Source organism: Sinocyclocheilus grahami, unplaced genomic scaffold, assembly GCF_001515645.1.
Source record: "Sinocyclocheilus grahami isolate Dianchi unplaced genomic scaffold, SAMN03320097.WGS_v1.1 scaffold407.1, whole genome shotgun sequence".
Classification (NCBI taxonomy): Eukaryota; Metazoa; Chordata; class Actinopteri; order Cypriniformes; family Cyprinidae; genus Sinocyclocheilus; species Sinocyclocheilus grahami.
The window spans coordinates 237,704-256,766 of NW_015505586.1; the positions used below are offsets into that span (position 1 = coordinate 237,704).

General features: G+C 36.6%; 3 protein-coding genes across 3 annotated transcripts in view; 2 read left to right on the forward strand and 1 right to left on the reverse strand.

The window, feature by feature from the left end:
- LOC107550741 (xaa-Pro aminopeptidase 2-like) overlaps positions 1 to 1,591 on the forward strand; it is a 9,898-nt gene extending 8,307 nt beyond the window's left edge. Inside the window, exon 19 of the mRNA XM_016232107.1 lies at positions 1,218 to 1,591. Within this exon, the coding sequence (XP_016087593.1) occupies positions 1,218 to 1,418 (201 nt within the window). The 3' untranslated portion in view covers positions 1,419 to 1,591. The remainder of the gene's footprint in view (positions 1 to 1,217) is intronic.
- A 5,208-nt stretch (positions 1,592 to 6,799) lies between these two features.
- Positions 6,800 to 14,492, forward strand: LOC107550725 (SAM and SH3 domain-containing protein 3-like). The gene is made up of 6 exons (XM_016232088.1): positions 6,800 to 7,032; positions 8,989 to 9,081; positions 11,235 to 11,366; positions 12,398 to 12,637; positions 12,728 to 12,872; positions 12,983 to 14,492. The coding sequence occupies exons 1-6, from the start codon at positions 6,970 to 6,972 to the stop codon at positions 13,201 to 13,203; spliced, it is 894 nt and encodes a 297-aa protein (XP_016087574.1). The 5' UTR covers positions 6,800 to 6,969; the 3' UTR covers positions 13,204 to 14,492.
- An 83-nt stretch (positions 14,493 to 14,575) lies between these two features.
- The window catches only part of LOC107550726 (palmitoyltransferase ZDHHC9-like), a 17,237-nt gene continuing 12,749 nt past the window's right edge, over positions 14,576 to 19,063 (reverse strand). Inside the window, exons 9-11 of the mRNA XM_016232089.1 lie at positions 17,392 to 17,495; positions 17,105 to 17,213; positions 14,576 to 16,241 (exon numbers count right to left, since the gene is read on the reverse strand). Coding sequence (XP_016087575.1) covers positions 16,074 to 16,241; positions 17,105 to 17,213; positions 17,392 to 17,495 — 381 coding nt within the window. The 3' untranslated portion in view covers positions 14,576 to 16,073. The remainder of the gene's footprint in view (positions 16,242 to 17,104; positions 17,214 to 17,391; positions 17,496 to 19,063) is intronic.

Genomic DNA, 19,063 nt, shown 5'->3' on the forward strand with positions numbered 1-19,063 from the left:
GTTTAGGTCTGGAGACATGCTTGGCCAATCCATCACCTTTACCCTCAGCTTCTTTAGCAAGGCAATGGTCGTCTTGGAAGTGTGTTTGGGGTCGTTATCATGTTGGTATACTGCCCTGTGGCCCAGTCTCCGAAGGGACGGGATCATGCTCTGCTTCAGTATGTCACAGTGCATGTTGGCATTCATGGTTCCCTCAATGAACTGTAGCTCCCCAGTGCCGGCAGCACTCATGCAGCCCCGGACCATGACACTCTCACCACCATGCTTGACTGTAGGCAAGACACAGTTGTCTTTGTACTCCTCACCTGGTTGCTGCCACACACGCTTGACACCATCTGAACCAAATAAGTTTATCTTGGTCTCATCAGACCACAGGACATGGTTCTAGTAATCCATGTCCTTAGTCTGCTTGTCTTCAGCAAACTGTTTGCGGGCTTTCTTGTGCATCATCTTTAGAAGAGGCTTCTTTCTGGGACGACAGCCATGCTTACCAATTTGATGCAGTGTGCGGTGTATGGTCTGAGCACTGACAGGCTGACCCCCCACCCCTTCAACCTCTGCAGCAATGCTAGCAGCACTCATACGTCTATTTCCCAAACACAACCTCAACTTTGGTCAACCATGGCGAGGCCTGTTCTGAGTGGAACCTATCCTGTTAAACCGCTGTATGGTCTTGGCCACCGTGCTGCAGCTCAGTTTCAGGGTCTTGGCCATCTTCTTATAGCCTACACCATCTTTATGTAGAGCAACAATTCTTTTTTTCAGATCCTCAGAGAGTTCTTTGCCATGAGGTGCCATGTTGAACTTCCAGTGACCAGTATGAGAGAGTGAGAGCGATAACACCAAATTTAACACACCTGCTCCCCATTCACACCTGAGACCTTGTAACACTAATGAGTCACATGACACCGGGGAGAGAAAATGGCTAATTGGGCCCAATTTGGAAATTTTCACTTAGGGGTGTACTCACTTTTGTGGCCAGCGGTTTAGACATTAATGGCTGTGTGTTGAGTTATTTTGAGGGGACACAGCTTAGTGTGTTTAAATATAAGTTATTTTCTAGTGTTGGTTTCCTTTGAAAGTGTGCCCACTGACGCTCTTCACTTGAAATACGTCTTGGGAGGGGGGTTGTGGGTTAGCTGAAAATGGCCTTATTTTCATTTATGACAAAACAGAAATCCCTTACTGACAGCATTTTATTTGTTGTTGACTTATAGCTGCACTGGCTGAACAAATACTATGAGACCATCCAGAGCGTGGTGGGTCGCGAGCTGGAGAGGCAGGGGCTGAAGGAGGAGTATGACTGGATGATGAAGCATACAGCACCCTTCCTTACAGCTGGAGCTTCAGCTGTCATCTCCTCAATCACACTGCTAGTAACAGTGCTGCCCTCTGTTTTACTGCATAACCTGCTGTAAAACAAGCACTGAAGAGTGTAACCCACTTCACAGCGTTCAGTACTGCCTCTGCTCCCATTGTGGGCTGGGGTGACAAACTCACTTTCAGGTACAAACAGAAAAGCTCCAATGTTGCATACTTAAATTAAGCTGTCTATTATACAGTGTTCTTTCTTTCTCTTAATTATTCTCTTTTATCCAGTTATTTTTTACAAGTCATTTTGAGTGGATATAATGCCTCATTAGGATTTGTCCTATGTTTCAACTGTTAGTATATTATAATGTATTTTATGACCAAAGTTGTAGGTTTAATTAAGAAAGACAATATTAAGATTTAAAAATGATTCATTGCATGTGAATGTGTGAATATATTATTTTAAGACAATCATTGTTTATTTATAGTTTATTAAAGTAAGATAACTACAGTATCTCCACTACTTTTGGTTTATCTATGACTGCGTCCAAAAGCTTAGGCAGGCAATGAGGCAATGACTTGCAGGCAGCGTTTGCATGTAAAGTTTCCTCACAAAACAGATTTCAAACTGACTTCTAAGGCAGAATAACAGTCTGATGATCCACATGAAAATACAGAGAACTTCAGTAATAATATTTTATTACAGTAATACAAATTTCTCGCTAGAACTTGCATTAAAACCAACCGCAGCTTTTATTTTTTTAATTTTTTTTTTAGCTTAACTGTCACAGAATGGAAATCACAGGTTTGTAGGTATATAGGCAATGAAGGATACATCTATGCTGATTTCAAAAATCGCTCATATGAAAGTATCTCAGTAAACAGGATGTGACACGATCATTGGATGCCTTGATGTCCTCGTACCTCCTTATCCTGCCTGTGTAGGCAGCATTTTTCAGCTTTAAGATGCAGCCTATGTGTTCTGTTTTCTAAGATCTCATACTTAACTTTTCTTGAAGCATCTTGGAGACGTTGCCACAGTTTTTCTGGATTGAGTCTGTCTCAGTTTGCTCTGTTTCTTCATGTCATTCCAGACAGACTGATGATGATGAGATCAGATCTCTGTGTGGAGCACTGGCTGTTGTCAGACACAAATCTCACTGGAAGCTTAACTGTCACAGATGTATCCTTCATTGCCTATATACCTACAAACCTGTGATTTCCATTCTATGCTGCTTTCAAAAATCGCTCATATGAAAGTATCTCAGTAAACAGGATGTGACACGATCATTGGATGCCTTGATGTCCTCGTACCTCCTTATCCTGCCTGTGTAGGCAGCATTTTTCAGCTTTAAGATGCAGCCTATGTGTTCTGTTTTCTAAGATCTCATACTTAACTTTTCTTGAAGCATCTTGGAGACGTTGCCACAGTTTTTCTGGATTGAGTCTGTCTCAGTTTGCTCTGTTTCTTCATGTCATTCCAGACAGACTGATGATGATGAGATCAGATCTCTGTGTGGAGCACTGGCTGTTGTCAGACACAAATCTCACTGGATTATTACAATTAATGGCAAAATTAATGTTTGGAAATGTAAACTGATATGTGACCCTGGAGCACAAAACCAGTCTTAAATCGCTTGGGTATACTTGTACACTCTCAAAATGTGTACAATCTCTAATCTGCTAAAAAATGCTGGGTTCAAAACAACCCAACCGCTGGGTCAAAACAACCCAATAGCTGGGTTTGTCCCTTTTTAACCCAGCATTTTTTAGTGTGTAGCAACAGCCAAAAAAACATTGTATGGGTCAAGATTATCGATTTTTCTTTATGCCAAAAATCATTAGGATATTAAGTAAAGATCATGTTCCATGAAGATATTTTGTAAATTTCCTACCGTAAATATATCAAAACTTAATTTTTGATTAGTAATATGCATTGCTAAGAACTTCATTTGGACAACTTTAAAGGCAATTTTCTCAGTATATTGATTTTTTTGCACTCTCAGATTCCAGATTTTCAAATAGTTGTATCTCGGCCAAATGTTGTCATATCATAACACACCATACTTCAATGGGAAGCTTATTTATTCAGCTTGCTTTCAGGTGATGTATAAATCTCAATTTCAAAAAATTGGTTTTGTGTTCCAGGGTCACATATTTCCTACAGACATACTACAGCAAAAGATAGAAATAACGGACTTTTAAATCATTACTGTTGCGGTGTGCCAAACCGCTGCAAACGACCCAGTGGTTGAGTGAACTGTCTGAATAAATCAAATGAATCGCGAATCACTTCAGACCTTTTTACAAATCTGTTTGAACAATTAGATCAAAAAAGTGATTCATTTGCATATCTGGCATCACTAGTTCTGATTGTAAACAGTGGATGGAACAAACATACGACTTAATTGCTGAAATATTATCAGAGAAAATGATTGGACAGTATACATTAATCCCATTGACACAAGGATTTATCAGTAATATTTTCTGGGGCACAGCAATATTTCACTGAGGCTCGTGACCCAGTAAAAAGGCTTTAGCGATGCCCCTGGCATCACCTGCGCAATATGTTTAAAAAAAGAACAGCTGAAAATATTTTTTTATTATAACATTTTATGTGGAGGTAACAACTTCAATAATGTTCAGTAATGAGACTGGCTCATTGTAGTTTTGATGTGACATGGACATATGGATGTCAGAATCCAAAAATATTAGCCACTGAACTCCGAACTGCAAAACTAGAGCTAAATACTTGACATAAATCATCTTGTAGTCATCAGTCATTTATTCAGCTGGCAGATTTTTAATGTTTCTAACATTACTATATCCTTTTATTCTCGTGTTGGTATTTCTCCATTAAGCCAAAGCCAAATATCATTGTCATTGCTTCATCTTTTATCAATGCCACAAATTCACATTTATCTGAATTAATATGTCAATTGTAATCATTTTATTTAAATACCATCAGCAGTCATTTAAAAACATAAATCAAGCTATCCACGGATCCCGTTTTTTGTTACTTGTAAAAATGACTCATGAGCACTCCTTTCTAAAATATTGGCACAACGTGTCATGGCCGTTTGTTTGTTTCACATGGGTGTGTTGCTTTTAGAGCTGGGCATGGTTTAGGGCACTGAAACTGACATGACAGCATGAAAGCGAATCCTATCTTTCACACAGCTATCAGAGCAGACACACATCTTAACAGCATTTTCTGAGAAGCAGCTTCTACGTTCCCCTTTTATTGTAATAGGCCTGAAGCGAGCTGCTGTCAGTAGCACTGCTGCATGTGAATTTCTCATGCCTGCAGAGGTGCTGCTGTTGCTTGGCAACAGTTCCGTCAGAACCGCAGTAAGGTGTGAGTGTGGTTTCTGAGACGTCCGCTCACTCGCTCTTTCTCTCTCTGCGCTTCTTTGTTTGGCTCCTCCAGCTCAAAACAACTTTCAGTATTGTTCCTTATCTTCACGAAAACAGGACTGATGGGTGCGATACTGTATATTTGTAATTAGTTTCTTTGCTAGCCGAGGCTCTATGCATGGCGTGACCGTACATAAAGAGGAACTGCCGCAACAGGAGGTTTTGAAAACAATGACCTCATTAAAGTAGTCACTGTGCTTGACTGCTGGCTGTACAACACAAAATACTGTTCTCATCTAAAGTCATGTACTACATGTTACTGGCAGCTTAAATGTGTTGTAAACACCGGCCTCTTTGGCTCAGATATTTCATACTCATGACAGGCTCATTTTTGTCAGACATCTTACCACGTGGTGTTAAAAAAATAAATAAAAAATAACTCTGGCAACTCACACGCTTCCTCTATTGTCTTATCCCAGCTGGCTGCAAACTTACACGCAAAGACGTCAGTCTTTGGTCTCAGGACACTTTTTTACTTTATCAAATCAGTTGCTAGATGCATCATAATAGTTAATGATAGTTGCCATGTGTTATGGGTAATATATGATATAATAATAATTAAAGAGAGAGAAATAATTCATTAATATATATATATATATTCTGTCTGTATGTGGTTAAAATGTTATTTATATATAAAATTGTGCTGTATTTAATGTTTTATTTTTGTTATAAACAAATAATCTACAAAAAATTGACAATCATTAGTATTACAAATAAACAAATAGGCCTATTGTGACTAATAATTGCAGATATTAAAACTTAAATGATCAACTTAATGTAATATTTTAAAATATCAAAAATATACACTACCGCTCCAAAGTTTGGGATCAGTAAGACTTGTAATGTTTTTTTAAAGACGTCTCTTATGCTCATCAAGGCTGCATTTATTTGATAAAAAATACAGAAAAAACTGTAATCTTGCAAAATGTTATTACAATATAAAATAATGGTTTCTATATTAATATTCTTTAAAATATAATTCATTTCTGTGATGTAAAGCTGAATTTCCATCAGCCATTACTCCAGTATAAAGTGTCAAATTATCCTTAAGAAATAATTCTAATATGCTGATTTATTATTAGAATGATCAATGTTGGCAACAGTTGTGCTGCCAAATATTTTTTTGGAAACTGCGATACTTTTTTCAGGATTCTTTGATGAATTAAAAGTTCAAAAGAACAGCATTTATTCAAAATATAAATGTTTTCTAACAATACAAATTTTTGCTATCACTTCTTAACAATTTAACATCCTTGCTGAATAAAAGTTTTAATTTCTTTCAAAAAATAAAATAAAAAAGTAATAAAAATTGACTGACCCCAAACTTTTGAATGGTAGTCTATATTGTTAGAAAAGATTTCTATTTTAAATAAATGCTTTTGTTTTGAACTTTTTATTCATCAAAGAATCCTGAAAAAAAAAGTATCACAGGTTCCAAAAAAAAATATTAAGCAGCACAACAGTTTCCAGCACTGATAATAAATCAGCATATTAGAATGATTTCTGAAGGATCATGTGACACTGAAGACTGGAGTAATGATACTGAAAATTCAGCTTTGTATCACAGGAATAAATTCGATTTTAATGTATATTAAAATAGAAAAACGTTATTTTACATCATAATATTTCACAATATTAAATTTTTTTCCCTGTATTTTTGATCAAATAAATGCAGCCTTGAGCATTTATTTATTTATTTAGCCTATATGTATAAATTAAGTTACTTGATTTACAAATATAAGAATATTTAACTAAATCAGATATTCTAAATATTTAGAGTCAGAGACTCAATTCACTGTTTATCTCAAGAAATAAAAAATAAATAATAATAATAATAATAATTCCTCATGCTCATATCTGAGCTCCATTACAAATCTTCATGCTGAGAATGTTCTGTATCACTGAATATATAAATAACTGGTAATTGTGTTGTTGTCTTATTTTATCTTTTTATCTCTGGTTTGTTTTTTTTATCTGATATGAACCATTTCAACCAAAACCACCTCTTAAAAAAAGAAGTTCCTGTCTAGTCATGTGACTTCCTCAAGCGTTTAGTTCTCCACTCCAGCGATCAGAGAAGAACGTTTCTTCTGCCTCTTCCTCCTCTGGTGGCTTTTGTCTCTCTGTGAGTGGCCCTGTGGCAGTAAGACCGACAGTTAATTTAGCACAGCCAAGAGTCATACTGCCACAGCTATAGTCGTGGTCCTCAGGAGAATATTGCCCACCCACTACTGGATCAAGATGCTACGACGGAAACCATCCAACGCATCTGAAAAGGAGCAGCCCCAGGTGCAAAAGAAGAAGGTAGGAGTTTGTGTATTAATCTGCATGTGCGGCCCTGTTTTGAACAATTAAAGCAAGAGTAGAAATGATGGAAGTTTCCTTCAAGGAACACAAACACGCATAATATGCTGTTTAAAAAGCAAAAGGTAAATTAAACAAATGCATTGTGCCAGAACACATGTGGTTTATTTGCTAACTGTTCAATCAACAGTACTTGGAGTGGATTTTTTGATTGTTTTTCATTCATCTACATGAATAATAATCCTATTGTAATTTGTCCTGTTTGACTTCAGACCTGTAAGAACTGAAACTCTATTATTGTTCTGGGTTAAATGCATGGTTGTGCAGCAGTTCCTGTAGAGAGACAGCAGACCGTACCACACATCCTGAAGCAGTTCATACTTCATCAGAACAAAGCATCCAAACGCAGCTCCTCAATTCAAAGTGACGTTTACGTAGGTCTTCACAGCCCGCTTCACTTCTCAATCAGTGGTTAACTGCTTCTACAGCATTACTCTTATTTTCCATTTGATTCACATCTTGCGTGGAACAACCAACAGTTTCGATATTTCTCCTCTGTGAAACTGCAGGTGCTTTGTAAATGCACGGAACCCAAGCAAAGCGAGATCTGATAATCTTGCTGTTGTGCATTATGGTTATTTTGATGTCTTTTATTTATGTCTTAACCAATGCCTATCTCATAGCCTTATCCAGAGCACAGGATGTAGCATAGAGTTGACATGCATTACCATGGTGTAAATGAAAATACTTTTCCACATCATCTCAAATGTTGCAGTTTCCTCTTTGGTCATGCTTTAGATAATGAGTAATCATTTCTGCCGAGATCTGTCAAAAATATATTTCAACATCTCATTATGATGCAGAATGTTGTCACTGTGTTGGGGGAAATTTATAGGGAAGGTTTGTGCAATGATAGTTTGACAGCAGGTCATTTTACCAGTATTTACCGGCTGAACAATCTCTCTGCATTTAGTTGGCTTAGCAGATTGCAGTATGTCGTGTGTTGGCTAGATAGTGCACAGCTCTGCAGGGATTGGCTGAATGTTGACTGTGACATACCCACTTCCTGTGCTAAAGTAAAGTGGCACAGTGAAAGGTTGTGATAAGAGAAAAACGTCAAATTGGAACAAAGATGCACAACAGCCCACACAACCCACACTGAATGACAAGCATTAATTTAAAAAAAAGTCTTATTCTTGAATGAAACTACTCTGCTTCAAGCCACACTTTGCAATACAGTGTATTTTAAAGTTTAAATGCATCAGTATTAATAATACAAATGAGCATCCCATAAAAGGGAATTACTTTATCATATAGATCAGCGGTGCACAAACCAGGCCAAAGTTAGTTCATTATGACTTTGATTTGGCCCACTGTACCATAACAGAATAAAACCGAATTTTTGGCCCTTTGTAGTAGAAAGATTAGACTGATTTATGACAGTTATTACTGTTGTAATAAATTACATTGAGATGTTACATTGACAAAGTGTCACCAGACACATTTTCCTATCTGTGAAAACCTATGAAAGCTTATTTTTCGTGAACAGTTCAAAGGTTTTTCCACCCTACAAAACACTCATGAGTTGAAGCAAGTGTTATCAATTCTTATAATTTCATCTGGTCAATGGATCTGAAAAGGATAATGTGGATTCTTCAGCTCAAATGTTACTCTAAAGGCCCGATAATGCCTCCAAATATTGATCAGGATATATGCTTGTGGAATTCCAATAACATTTAATGGCCATTATAACATGAGCTATCAGTTAAAGCAAACTGGATTTGTTCATGATGCATAGAGATTAAATTACATCAGCATAATGCTGGATGACTCTGCATTCAACCATAAGTCCAGTTGGGTCAGGAATCATGGCAATAATCTGTCTGTCTATAATCTGAATACTGTACTTTATGGTGACTTTAATTAGTCTCATTAGAAACTGTTCTGTGTTTATAGCTGACTCTGCAAAGGTCCAGCAGCTTCAAAGACTTCATGAAGCCAAAGCCGTCGGCACCCATAGTGAGCTCTGAGGCTACACTGGATGAAACGGTACGTGCAGTAGTTTCTTAAAGAAATGGTTCACCGAAAAATGACAATTCTGTCATTTACGTACCTCCCTACAGGTTCCAAACATGTGCGAGTTCTTTTCAGCTGTTGAACACAGAAGAAGATATTTTGAAGAATGTTGGTGACCAAACAGTTGTCAGTTGACTGGCAAAGAATGGAAAAAATACGTTGGAAGTCAAATGATTCCATCAGCTGTTTGGTTACCAACATTTTTCAAAATATCTTTTTTTGGAACGTTTGGAACAACCTGAGGGTGAGTAAATCATGACACAATGTTCAGTTTTGGTGAACTATCCGTTTGACTATAGAGATGAACTTGCCATACTCAAGCACCAACGTACTACTGTCTCATGATTATCAAAATATTGGATAGTGTGAAGTTGTGTCGAAAAAACAACAGCCAAGTCACAGTTAACCTTAACCCAAACTGCCAGAATGATGCTTAATAACAGTTTCATTTGAAAGCCACACAGTTTTAAAAATATCTAGACAGGATGTCATCCTTTCATGAGCCATCCAAGCAAAGAGCCTGCTTAGCCTTCTGTCTGCTTTTCAGAGAAGTAGACAATTGTGCTATTTTATGCAGAGCAACTGTGATGCATTTGTGCACATTTATATTTATATTTGAAGAGTTTTTTTGCAAAAACAGATAACTCCATTTTTATAAATTTTCATAAATCATGCTTTTTTTTATTGTCATCTTTATTGTGTTAGTTTGCTGTATTTCTTTTAGTTATTATTATTTAATAAAAACAACCCAACTGCAGTTTGATTTATATTAATTGGAATGCAGGATAAAAAAAAACATGATTTTTAGACATTTAAACAACAGTTATCTGTTTTTGCAAATGAACTCTTAATTTATGTTTATATACATTGCAGTTCAAAAGTTTTGGGGTCAACAAGATATATATATTTTTATTAAGGACATAAAAATGATTTTACAAAATCTTACAAAAGATTTCAAATAAATGCTGTTCTGTGAAACCTTATAGAATCCTGAAAACGATGTATCATGTTTTTTTCCACAAAAATATTAAGCAGCACAACATATTGATAATATATTTTGATAATAATAAAAAATAATAAAAATATTGAGAATTAAAAAAAAAATTCTTGGCCAGCGAATCAGCATATTAGAATGAGGAATGAGAATCAGCTTTGCCATCACAGGAATAAATTACACTTTAAAATATATTCAAATAGAAAACAGTTATTTTAAATTGTAATAATATTGTACAATACTAAATTTTTACTGTATTTTTGATTAACTAATTGCTGCCTTGGTGAGGATAAGAGACTTCTTTTTTTTTCTTTTTTTTTTTTTCTTTTATGTGTATATATTTTTCAAATAAAACATTGTTTTAACAAACAAATTAATTAATCAAAAATTTGTTTCTGATTCATTCATAATTTAATAAATATTAATATATTTTTTGGTTGTTAAAACAGTCTCCTGTTCAATATCGAAAGTGTTGAATGGCATGGGATAGCTTTCTGTGCAAGAGTTACCTGAAGTGCTGAGGTATAAACACAAAAGTAATGTAACAGACAAATGTAAAATCCCCTTGACGTCGACAGGTACTTTTGTTGTTGTTTTTTTCTTTGATAACAGCACATGTTGTCCTAAAAGGAAGAGCCTGTGACATTTCTCTCAGAGCTCAGAGAGGAGGAGTCACACTGACTCACTGTGGCTAGAGACACAAAAACCGCTGTCACAGACTTTACTGGAAATCCTCTTGAGAACAGGGGCCCATCGCTTTAAAACTAACACTGCTCATAATGAGGTTATGTCACAAACAAATACGCGCTGATTCAGCTCGGCCAGGGCAAACCTCTGAACATAACAGGGCACATTACAAATGGGTTATGAAAAACACATCAAAGAGTTCTGCAATCAGTAATTAAAAACACAAAGGTTACTTGAGGTAAATCAAGGCAGTAAGTTCTAACAGAAGTCTGACTCAGTTTCTTTAATGATGGAGCCAGGACAACAAGTCTATGAGGGCCAGCAGCATAGCAACAATTATTCATTGCCTGTAGACCTTTTTAGACAAGAGGAAGTTTGATGAGTCGAGAGGACAAAATTAGTTGCTCAGTAAAAACAGCATAATTTTTTGTGAAATTTCTTTCAGCAGCTGGAGGATGCACCACCGGAGGATTCAGGGAAAAGTAACGGGAAACTGGGAAAGAAATGGAGAAATGTCATAACTCGCACAATGACCCGTAAAACCTCCAAGATGGTACAGAAAGCCCTTGCAGAGGGGGTGAGTTGAAAGTCTAAAGTACAATAGAGTCAATGATGAATTAACAATAAACACTTATTAACCTTGGTTAATGTTAATCGCTACATAAAATATATTTTTTTATCATTTCAGATGTTTTAGTATTTCCACATCCAATTTGATCAATTATACAGTGGGGAAAAAAAGTATTTAGTCAGCCACCAATTGTGCAAGTTCTCCCACTTAAAAAGATGAGAGAGGCCTGTAATTTTCATCATAGGTATACCTCAACTATGAGAGACAAAATGAGAAAAAAAAATCCAGAAAATCACATTGTAGGATTTTTAAAGAATTTATTTGCAAATTAAGGTGGAAAATAAGTATTTGGTCAATAACAAAATTGCATCTCAATACTTTGTTATATACCCTTTGGTGGCAATGACAGAGGTCAAACGTTTTCTGTAAGTCTTCACAAGGTTGTCACACGCTGTTGCTGGTATTTTGGCCCATTCCTCCATGCAGATCTCCTCTAGAGCAGTAATGTTTTGGGTTAATTGCATTTATAAATTAACATTAAACTATATTAATAAATGCTGTCAAATTATTTGTTAGTGATACCTAATGCATTGATTAATATAAATTAATTGAACCCTATTATAAAATGTTACATTTAAAATCCTGTTAAAATATCTCAGTCCCATAAATATTGCTATAAATGTTTATTATTTTATTTTACTTTAGCAGTTTGGTTTATTTTATTTTCCTAAGTAAACTAACAAACTACCTAAAAAAAACACTTAATGTAACAGATTAAATTTTTCTGATTTCTAATTTTTATTTTAGTTTTTATTTTCTAAATAAGCTAACATACTAGCAGCCTATATAAGAAAAGCAAGCACTTAATGTAACAAATTTAAAAATTAGTTGGCACAAATCCTGTTTTTTTTAGACTTGTTTCTATATTGGAGAAGAGCAAATATCAAGTGGATTAAAAAACATTTTGTTCCGTGAAAAAAATTCAGGTCTGAAGGGGTTAAAAAAATTAGTGTGTGCAGCATGTATATTGTATGTAGTGCACTGACATTTTACAAAACACACAGAAAGGAGACATCATCCAGATCATTGAGAAACCACCAGTAGGCACCTGGACTGGTAAACTCAACAACAAAGTGGGCTCCTTTAAATTCATCTACGTCACAATACTACCAGAGGAGGACACACCACCAAAGAGGAAGCGATGCCGGAGTCAAGGACGCAAGAACAAGTCCAAACCACAAACCTTGGAGGAAGTTCTGGAGAGAATAGGCCTAACTGTAAGCCTCAAGTTACTTTCTCTTAAACATGTGGGCCATTACATCACAGTACAATAGGATCTGATCTGACTGATTTCATTGTTTGCTCAGGAGCTGGGATCTCTCCTGTCCATGCACGGCTTCCAGAGTTTGGAGGATTTCAGAGGTCTGAAGGAGTCCCATATGAACGAACTAAACATTACTGACCCCGAGCAACGTGTGAAGATACTGAAAGCAACAGAATTGTTTCACGACTGTAAGTCCACTAAAGAACCATCGAGTCTAGCCTTTTTTTTCTTGTTTGTTTCATTATATATTTATAATTTGCAGTCTGTTTGATGTACTAACATCCTTTCTGCTCTCCAGCGGAGGACGAATCCGATGCAGAGGAGCAAAAGACTGAAATGCCACGGGACTCGGGTTGTTACGAAAGCACAGAGAACCTGGCAAACGGACGTGAGGAGCCCCAGGTGGAATCCCAACCGGAGCCGGAGACTGATCCGGACACAGAAACAAAGCTCAATGCGATTCAGGAACAACTGGAGGAGATGAAGGTGGAGGAGAGTCCTGAGAGCCCAACAGAGTGAAGCCACCAGAATGTTCTTTTGATCTCTCTGATGGAGAGTGTCATATCCACGTGCTGGATTAAATTCATGAAAAAAAACTTTGATATGCACAGCCCATACTACAGAAGCCAATAGGTCTTCTTAGAAGATGGTATAGAGATCTTGAAGGTACCATCATTTATTCTCGCTGAGATTATTGTTCAGGAAGACCCAAAAAATCTGGAAACTGAAACAAAGTTGTAGGATTTTGAAAAACAGACTGCATGAAGTCATATTCCATGGATTAAACCTACGGCTATGTTATTACATCTTAAAATAAGAAGAATGCTGGTACCCCAAATATTGATTTTACTCCACTTAGGTTAAATATTTAAGCCATTTTTTCTGGTAAAGCGTTGATGTGCATGACCGAACTGTGATTCTCTAATATCTGAGAAGTTTCATCATCATACCTTTAGCTATGAAGTAGCATTTTATTTACTACTGTTCTATGGTTTCTGCTGGAATGAATGTATAGAGTAACACAATTGGTGCGCTCAAAAATTTTTTTTTTTTTTTTGTCAGGCATGAAAGAGGAAAAGCACATTGTTCAGTTTTATTTTGCTTCTGTTTTGGTTCCTGTTTATGGTAATAGTTGTTATAATATGTTTTCAAAGCCATTGTTGTTTTGATTGTATTCCGTTTTAGCCTTCCGTTTGTCATTTATATTAATGTCTATACTTTCACAGTTTTTTTTTCTGCTAGTTTTGTCTGTGTTCTCGAAGAAAAAGAAACTACGCCACAAAGAGATTGTAATAATACCATATAATTTAATGAACATACATATACACACAAATTCATAAGTAGAAAGTGAAGAATACGAGGATATACATGATCACAGTGTTATTACCAAGCAAAGTGAACATAACTCAATTCGTGATGATGTATAATGTGTACGTTATGCATCGCATCCAAATATCTAGAGCAGACCATCTTTTGCTAATATTCCAAACTTATACATTACACCGACTTGGCATTAAAGTTTCTGATTTTGTTGCACCTCATTTAGTAAATTAGTATATTATGACATGTTTCATGATTGTAAAAAAAGTGGGATTCATTCAGTGCAGTTTTAAGCACATTCCCATTTACCTTCGGCCTAGCAAATTAATATTCACATCTTCCATACACACACAATCAATCATCACAATTGTTCACACCACAGTACTCACAAAAATCCCATCTGCTGTAACTTAAACATGATCTGATAGAAGCACAGTCTGTTGGTTTCTGAAGAACTACATTTCCTGCAATAAAGGACTTTTACCCTCAACACATTCTTCAACATCAGTAAAGGAAATAACAATCAAACCAATCAATCTCATAAATATTCCATCTTATATACTTGAAACTGCTGTGAGATGGCACTGAACTGGCAACATTATAAAGCTGGCTGTTCCAAATGAATCAAACGGAGACAAAGTTCTTGGTTCACTTCTAAACTTTCCACACAACAATACTGCCCCTGTTTACTTCTCTGAAACAAATGTGTAGCTGGCTATGAGAATTCATGTAAAAATATACGAGTCCATAGGTCCCTGATATCTGTAGGTCTGTCCATAAAGTGTTCCCTTACAAGTGGCCTTCAACATACTACAGTGAAATTAGTAACGGTGACTACAATACACATTCGCTTATACACTGGGGCAAGCTTTGCTACCTTAAACATGGTGAAAAGAAAGTGGAAAAAGAAAAACAAGCACAATTTCTTAATTGAATGCAAATTGAATGCAAAAGCATGCTTAAATGACACTGAAGGAGAATTGGTCGACTGGACTTTTCCATGCCTAGACTCAGGAAAGATGTAAATTAAACTATCTTCCATTTACTTTTGCCTTGAGTAGTAATATCTGACTCTTAGTGAAAAGGAAAAAAGGAAAGTTTGCTCATATGTCAGGTGGATGTGGAAAAACCTTGTTAAATAAGATCAAAATAATAGTCATAAATCAGGCATGCTTTTCCACTTATAAGGTATTTGCAGCTTCTCAGTCATTTTTACATGATGTACATTTACTCCATGGCTTTTTTGCATTCTGACAGATCGTTAGCGTCGTATAAAAATGAAGTTGATTAACTTACAGGTATGAGTAGATTTAGGGCATTATGGAGTCCTCTGTAGATATAATGGTAGAGCATAGATAAGGCACTCTTACTGATGCAGATCGGCCTGTACTCACTGACACAAACATCTTACAGCCTCTGCTTTCTACCATCCATGCTGATTGTAAAATCAAGTCTGAGCTTAACTTTCTGTTTTGACATCGAGTTGAATGAGATTTATAACTGACTTACTAAGCTTATCCAAATGGCCCCGTCATCAGAATAAAGCAGTTTTGTTGGGCCTAAATGTAAGTTTATGGCTAAAGCACTTTTCCTTATCACACTTTGAAAACAAAGAAGTCTAATACAAAGGGCATTTTGCACAACTACTATAGAAGCTAGTAATGGGTTTTACAGGGCACACAAATGCTTAGGAATAATGGAGGCAGGCTATACAGAAACGGGTAATGACACTGAAAAAACAACCGAACATTTTACGAGCTCTTACGAGGGAAATAATGTCCTCATTATGCTTCAGGGTAGCCCATTCTCATTCGATTCAGTCTGTGGCTCCCCATTTCCCTCATTGTGAGTTTCATCATGCTGTGATTCAGAGAGGAGAGTCTCAAGACCTCCAGAACTTGTCTCGAGTGCTAGCGCAGGATCCAGGCAGAAGGGGTCCCGTTCTGAGAAAGAGTATCAGAGAACACAGACCACTGCTCTGAACGAGTCACAAGTTTTCTGTGTGTGTCCCTTTAAGTGAGCACATTCAGAGGGTTGAGAGAAGTCTGCAGAAGAAGGCTTTTTCAAAGCTAGTGGGCCGACTCTTTGATGACTGCAGGGGCGACAGCATTAGGGGATGTTGGCGAGGGGGGTTTCTCTTCTTTAGGGGAGCTGGTGCTCTTCTGGGTGCCTGCACCAATGCTGGGCTTGGCTTCATCAGGGGTATGTTCATTGGGAATCAGGGGAGCTGAGGATTTCTGCAGGAAGTGCAAACACATCGTTAGCAGTCAAGGAGTGTCAGTGCTGTCATTCCTAAACAGGGGTACATGTACCCAGTGGGTGCTTAGCAGGGTTCAGAGGGAACTTGGAAAGATTTCAATTTTGTTTTGTTTAACAAAAATCTTCAAGCTTAGGTGTCTTAATACAAGAGAGAGAAGGATAATGATAATTATGATAATTATGCAAAACACCGTCAGTGTAACATTAGTTGAAAGAGAAGAAAATAAAATAAAAAAGATAAAAAAAATAAAAAAAAAGAGTTTAAATAGTTCTGTGGGAGAACATAATATAATTCAAAAATAACTATTATTTTGAATTTATTTTAGGATTATTAGTACTAGTAACAAAAATAAAGATTTATTCTATACATTTTAATTAAAATGTTATTTTTATTGTTTTTTTTATATGTTATTATTCATACATTGTCTAATTGCTTGAGGTACTTTTTTTCACCCAAATCATGTGATTTTGTAATTCATAAAAAGTAACTAATCTGATTGAGCATTTTAAAATGTAATATACTCTTAATTTCAGTTTATACACACATTTTCAAATATACACACACATTATATACACATACACATACACACACACACACACACACACTGTATAACAAGTTACATATAAATATCCATGATCCTGTGTATTGTCGCTTAATGCATTCATTTACTCCACATGGTTCTTTTTCCTGGCCTTCTAACACTCTCAGCTCTTAGGGTAATTGATTTAGGATCTTTCTTGCAGACTCACTACTCAACGCACAGTACGGTAGCCAGCAATATTTCAGCCAAATGAACACTCACTCGTTCACTCAAACACTCATTAAAAAATGCTGTCTTACTGTGGTTTGTGAAACAGGGTTGCTGCTCTTATGGGTGGAAGCAGCAGACGCATCAGAGGGGGTGGGGCTAGTCGAGTCTTCCAGCATCACCCCTCTTCTATCCAACACACTAGCAGGACAGAGAAAGACAGCGTTATATGATCCTGTGATCATTCAGCATTTTCCTGAATTACATATAACAAAATATCAAACCACATGGCAGGTTTTCAAAGTTTGTCATCTTATGCAATGCCACACCACTTTGTGGCACCCCTGTATACAAGCAAAACTACATTAAATGTTCCTACCTGGGGTAAGTAGGGCCGCACAGAACCTCACAGCAGTTCTCAATGATGTTCTTATGGCTGTATGGGTTCTGCACACGGTTCTTTCCAGACCACGAGCCTTTGATCTGTATAGTAGAGATGAAGGACTTAGAACTTTGAAAATAACACCAGCATAATGTCAGAACTGCCACTGACCGTTACAATCCGATTCAACCTCCAACTCTCTACTGACTCTTCACTGCACTCTGACGTTTCATGTTATAAAGCATCCATGCAAATGGGAGCTTGATAAAAAAAGAATCTCTTATTTGTTATCCTTTATTTAAATGTGCCTTTTCAATTCTAGCCATTCCATCGCTATGGATTTCATTTGATCTAGTTAAGCACTTCAAGGGTCCTCATCTTAAAAAGACATGCCTTTACTGTTTCATCTGCTCCTAGATAGAAATGTATGTATGCATCACAGGCAAATCTGGAGGGGAAAATCATCTAAAGTTTCCAAGTTTTATGTGTGGTATTCCACTCAAAAATGTCATATGATGCGATTTCAAGTTTTCCTTTCTCTTTGGAGTGTTACAAGCTGATTGTGCATAGATAAGCTCCCTGAAGTTGCAACGACTAAAGTCTCAAAACCAAAGAGATATTCTTTATCAAAGTTAAGACTCTGCCACGCCCCCCTAAAACGGCTCGTTCTAACACGCCCCCACATATCTAGGTCCCTATGTGGAAATATTAGTATAATGCCGCCCAAATGTGCACGCAAAGAAAGAAGGCGTGGTTTCAGTAACCGCAGTTAGTGTTGAAGCAGCCATGTCAGGGAGACGCTGTGTGTTTCTAGGCGAAAGCAAAAGCACTTTATTTGGCCTTCCGAAAGTAGATGCATTTAGGAATCTTTAAGATCACTTACAACAGAACAGCAATGCATTTTATGGACGACCGTTTCGTGAACCTAGGAGAGGAGGTAATTCTGACTTTGCTATGACAATCTGCCGCTTCTGAATCAGCTTCTGTTTTGTTATTAGATTAAGTATTTGCTATTGACAGTTCAAATGCGGAGTTTTGCGCATTGTGTGTGTGTGCGCGCGCGTGTGTGTGTGTGCGTTCTGTTACACCAAATACACAAAATAATGATCTTTAAAAAGCATCATATGACCCCTTTAAGTTGTATCTGAATTTGACTGGCAGCTATGACAGTGTCTGCAGGTATTGATAAATCTTGTTAGAAGCAGAATCCAATTTATACTGAATCAAAGGAGAACAACCATCATGTCACACCATATTACTTGCAGCAACTGCATCCTTCCTTCTTGCTTCCTCCCTTTCTCACTATTTTTCACTCCTCATTAACAAGAAAAGAAGGGCCAGAGGGCAAATGTGGCAAAAAAAAACATTCTAAATTAATCATTAGGGCTAAGTGTGAAAGTGCCACAGAACTACAGATTCTGCCAAACTAAATCAAAGCATTAGCAAACTTAAACTGCTGCAGGGAATCTAAACACTATATATGCATGTGTTAGACATATTTTTTTTTTTTTTATATATATAAATGCTTAACCTTCAGAAAATGTTGATCAGAGTTTATTTATTATTTCTTTTTCTGTGAGGTTTGGGATTTTTGCAAACTTGTTAAAAGAAAATGATTTTTTAATATATATATATATATATATATATATATATATATAAAAATGTAGTC